The following is a 5,375-nucleotide window of genomic DNA, read 5'->3' as shown; positions in this document are numbered from 1 at the left end:
TCTCTGCTGTGGCCCGGGAAGGCAGTGGAGGATGGTCCAAGTCCTTGGGTCCTACACTCACATGGGAGACCAGGAGGAAGCACCCAGCTCTTGGCTTTGGATCGGCGTGAACCAATGAAAGGAAGACCTTTCTCTGTCTCTCTCTCTCTCTCACTGTCTAACTCTGCCTGTCTGAAAAAAAAAGAAAGAAAGAAAAAGAAAAGAAAAGAAAGAAAGCAGAAAAGAGCAGATGTAGCCATCATAATACTAGACAAAAGCACTTTAACAAAAAAAAGCCTGTTAAAAGCGACAAAGAAAGGTACTATGTAATGATTAAGGGATCAACTCAACAGGAAGATTTGACTATAATAAATGAATGTGCATCCAATTCCAAGACATCTGGTTATTTAAAACAATAATACTATATCTAAAGGAGACATAGACTCCAATACAATAGTAATACAAAGCATCAGCATTACACTTTCATCATCAAAGAAACAGGGGCCAGCACAGTGGCATAGTAGGCTAAGCCTCTCTTTGACACATCAGCATCCCATATGGGCACCAGTTCATGTCTTAACTACTCCTCTTCAGATCCAGCTTTCTGATATGGCCTAGGAAATTAGTGGAGGAAGACTCAAGTTCTTGGACCCCTATACATGTGTGGGAGACCAGGAGGAAGCTCCTGGCTCCTAGCTTCAGATCTGTTCAGCTTCGACTGTTGAGGCCATTTGAGGAATGAATCAGCAAATGGGAGAACTCCCTCCCTGTCTCTCCCTCTCTTTCTCTGTAACTCTACCTTTCAAATAAATAAATAAAATATTTTTTAAAAGAAACACGAGAACTAATCTACACTATGGACCAAATAGACCTAACTGATATCTGCAAAACATTTCATCCCACAATTATAGGATGCATATTCTTTTCATCGATGCATGGAACATTTTCTACGATAGACCATACACTAGGTCGTAAAGTAAGTCACAGATAAATCAAAAATTGAAATCATACAATGTATATTTTCTGAACACAATGGAATGAAGGTGGAAATTAACAACTTAGGAATCTCTAGAAATACGCAACACATGGAGACGGTACAGCATGCTCCTGAATGAACAATGAGTCATAGAATAAATAAAAATAGAAATCAAAAAATTGCTATAAAAGAATGAATATGACAAGACAAAAGCAATGATGAGAGAATTTTATAGCAATTGGTGACTACAGCAAGAATTTGGAAAGGTATCAATAAAATAAGCAATCAATATATCTTAGGGAAAAAAAAACAACAAACAAAATCCCAAATTAGGAAGAAAGAAATAATTAATATTAGAGAAAAAATAAATAACTTTGAAACAGAAAATACAAAATATCAGTGAAATGAAGAGCTGTTTTTTAACAAAATAAACAAAACTGATACACCACTGCTCCAACTAAACAAAATAAGGAGAAGATCCAAATCAATAAAATCAGAAATGAAAGAGGAAATCTAACAACATATACCACAAAAATTCTTCATTTCATTGATTTTTTTGTGTTTTTTTTTGGGGGGGGGTTCAATTTTGTTTATTTCTTCTATAATTTTAATTATAGCTTTTCTCCTACTAATTTTGGTTTGGGGTTGTTGTTTTTCTGGGCCTTTTAAGATGCATTGAAAGTTCACTTATTTGGTGCATTTCCAATTTCTGGATGAAGGCACCAATTGCAATAAACAATGCTCTTAACACTGCAATTGCTGTAGTCCATGAGTTTTGATATGTTTTATTGTTCTCTTCATTCATGTCTAGAATTTTTTTAATTTTTCTTTTGATTTCTTCTATGACCCACTGTTCATTCAGGAGCATGTTGTTCAGCCTCTGTATGTTTGCATATGTTCTAAATAATCTTGATTTATTGATTTCCTGGTTTGTTCCATTATGGTCAGAGATGATGCCATAGTGTGATTTCAATATTTTGAATTTGCTGAGACTTGCTTTGTGGCCTGGAATGTGGCCTATCCTAGAGAAGGTTCCATGCACTAGTGAGAAAAATGTGTTTTCTGCAACTGTGGGGTGAAAAGTTCAGCAGATATAAGTTAGAACTATTTGGTCTATAGTGTTGATTAACACTGCTGTTTCTTTGCTGATTTTCTGTCTGGTTGATCTGTCCATTGCTCAAAGTGGGATATTGAAGTCCCTGAATATTATTGCATTAGATTCTATGTCTCCCCTTAGGTACATTAATATTTCTTTTAAAAAGCCAGGTGCCCTGTGATTGGGTGCATATACCTTTTTTATAGTCATATGTCCCTTTTGAATTGACCCCTTAATCATTACATAGTGTCTCTTATCAGTTTTTGTGTTAAAGTCTATTTTGATTGTTACGCATTTTTAACTTATAGAAAAAGAGACAAAATTCCACTGGTGGCCATTTTTCATTTCCAAAGGTAGCGATTTTGTTTTTAAATCAGATTACATCTCATCTTTTTGCACCCACGAGCTATGTAGTACAATTCCTTAAGCTTACATGGACAACATTAAAATATGAACAATGCATGCAATATTGAGAATTGGAAAATCTTTGAGATATTTTTGTTTTTTTTTTTTTCTATTACTTGTAAGATTCTAAGTTACTTCATACAGATACATCGTGTTTTAATGAAAACATATTTTTAAATGAAAATTTTTTATTCAAGCAACTAACTTTAAATTGTTTTTCAGCTCCTTGGGGATCCAAATGCCAAGGTCAAACTCAAGACCCAGTCTTTAATATATCCTGCACTTCAGAATCTGGATCTGGATTTACCATCATATCGGGAAAATGCAGAGTTTCCAATTTTGTCCAAATCACTGGCAGCCAGGTACTGGAGTGAATACTTTACCACAGACAGATCACTTGAAAAGGCCTTGCTCCTCAATCAGCACGTCCCAGTGGACTCAAGTCACCTGTTCAAATATGTTAATTGGAGCTCCTTGCTCCCTGATAAATTTAAGAAAGGACATGTCTATAACACTCCAACCTATGGTAGTTCTGAACTGGCCCAAAAATACCCAGGGTTCCTAGATGTGAGGGCTGCACCCCTGCTGGCTGAGGACACCCAAATGCGTGGCTTACCCCGGACCCATGTCATGACCTGTCAGTATGACGTCTTAAGAGATGACGGAGTCATGTATGTTACCCGACTCAGGAACAATGGTGTTCACGTGACTCACACTCACATAGAAGATGGATTTCATGGAGCCATTTCATTTCTGAATTTTAAAATTAGTAATAGGATGGCAAATCAATATATTGATTGGCTAAGAGAAAATCTATAGTAACAATCTAAAATTAAAATATGCAGTTATCAAAATATGCAAATATTAAATCGAATTAGTGAAATTAAATTGAATTAACTATATTAAATTAAAATATGCAATCTGTGGGACAGGACATGTATTAATGAATATTAAAAGTTTTATGTTTGAATTGCTGTGACCTGTGTAAGATGCTAAGAGCAGAAGGATGAGGAAGATTGGGAGCCTGGGCATGAGTGAGGTTGGAGTGGGATATATTACTATGTTCCTAAATTTGTACAAATGAAATATACAAAATGTGTATACTTTTAAATAAAATTTTTTAAAAAATATTCTACATATAGTGGAATGTGTATGTGTGTGCATGTATGTGTGCATGTGTGCTTGTCTTTTAGTAGAAGCATGTTTTCTGTTTTATTTCTTAGATGCTATTCACTCACATCTATGCAAATACCTACTTTACTATTTGTTCTGTTACTTATTTCACTCCCTAACTTATAATTATAGCTTTTTATTTGCTTGATGCTATTTATTAACAATGGAAACTTGTAGTTTCTGAAATGCCAGTGATTTGATTGGCATGCATTTAGAGTCTTGGCATTCTGTCCTGCGGAAATTCCTATGAATCTTGGAGCCAACTACTTTAAAATTCTTTGTTCAACACACTGCCATTTGCCTATCATGGTAAAATCATTTCTTAATACATAACTGTTTATGTCCCGGGATACAAAAATTAATGCCAATGACATCTCACTTTACAAAACACTAACTCTCATCTAGTGACAAGTTGGAGATGTTGAGGTTGGGACAGAGACACCAAAAAGCAACAGCTCCCCATTTGATTAAGCCCTGACATTATTGAGTGAATCTAGTACATGTAAGAAGTATTGTAACCAATGTGAAAAATCATAATCTCTGCAGAATAAAGGGAAAACAAAATTAACTTTTTGTATAATTAGACCGCAGAGATTAAGCTGATAATATGTAAGTAATAGTCGATCTTTTTGGTGGTACACTGAGGAAGGCAGCCCAGGGTTAGCAAAGAACTCCTCCAAATTGTCAGAAACCAATAATGTTTCCTTTCTACTCAGCTATTGTCAGATGGAAAGGGATGATGGACAGATACTAGGAAAAATACAACCTTCATTTTTCATGTTTTAACAAGAAAAATGGTAGCATTCATAGAAACCCAGTCTTACCATTATCTACTTATATGTAATTAAAGAGAACCATACTTCACGTGAACCACATCAGATGGTAGTGTTGCTTGAAGAGTCATTTTTTTTTTAACCTGAGCACATTATGTTAAAAAAAAAATATCGACCTAGGGTTGGCGCTATCGCCTAGCAGGTAAACCGCCGCCTGCAGTGCCAGCATCCCATATGGGCACTGGTTCAAGTCTCAGCTGCTTGACTTACTATCCAGCTCTCTGCTGTGTCCTGGGAAAGCAGTAGAAGTAGATGTCCCAAGTCCTTTGGTCCCTGACCCCTGTGGGAGACCTTGGCTCCTGACTTTGAATCGGTGCCGTTCTGGCCGTTGTGGCCAACTGGGGAGTGAACCAGCAGATGGAAGACCTTTCTCTCTCTCTGCTTCTCCTTCTCTCTGTGTAACTGTTTCAAATAAATAAATAAATCTTTGACTAATATTTAAGTAAAATGATAAGGGAGCAAAACATTGTCAATTAATAATCAGGCCACAGATTCTATAGGAAAAATTGGTTAAAATGATATGTGCAAAATAAACAGGAATGTTTGGGGACAAACATTATGGGACGAATGGGTAAATGACTCATACCTATGGAACATCACGTTAATATTTGTTTACTCAACAAGTTGGAGAAAGCCTTTTTACTTTTTCTTTTTTTGCTTCCATCTGTATGTCTCCTTTAAAGAACCTACACATTAGAATAATCATTGTTGAATACTTAATAACGTGGTTTTAATTTGGAATAGGAAGATACACTTTTTTTTTTTTTTGACAGGCAGAGTGGACAGTGAGAGAGACATAGAGAAAGGTCTTCCTTTGCCATTGGTTCACCCTCCAATGGCCGCAGTGGCCAGCGTGCTGTGGCCGGCGCACCGCGCTGATCCGATGGCAGGAGCCAGGTACTTATCCTAGTCT

General features: G+C 36.3%; 1 protein-coding gene across 3 annotated transcripts in view; it reads left to right on the top strand.

Annotated features, from left to right (window-relative positions):
* The window catches only part of LOC100349258 (arylacetamide deacetylase-like), a 29,534-nt gene extending 25,948 nt beyond the window's left edge, over nt 1-3,586 (top strand). For all 3 annotated transcript variants that reach the window (XM_051859061.2, XM_017346848.3, XM_051859062.2), the window contains exon 6: nt 2,679-3,586. In XM_051859061.2, coding sequence (XP_051715021.2) covers nt 2,679-3,275 — 597 coding nt within the window. In that variant the 3' untranslated portion in view covers nt 3,276-3,586. The remainder of the gene's footprint in view (nt 1-2,678) is intronic.
* The last annotated feature ends 1,789 nt before the right edge of the window (nt 3,587-5,375 follow it).

Source organism: Oryctolagus cuniculus, chromosome 4 (assembly GCF_964237555.1).
Source record: "Oryctolagus cuniculus chromosome 4, mOryCun1.1, whole genome shotgun sequence".
Lineage (NCBI taxonomy): Eukaryota > Metazoa > Chordata > Mammalia > Lagomorpha > Leporidae > Oryctolagus > Oryctolagus cuniculus.
The sequence above is the reverse complement of the archived record's forward strand: the minus strand, read 5'-3'. Positions and strand labels throughout refer to the sequence as shown.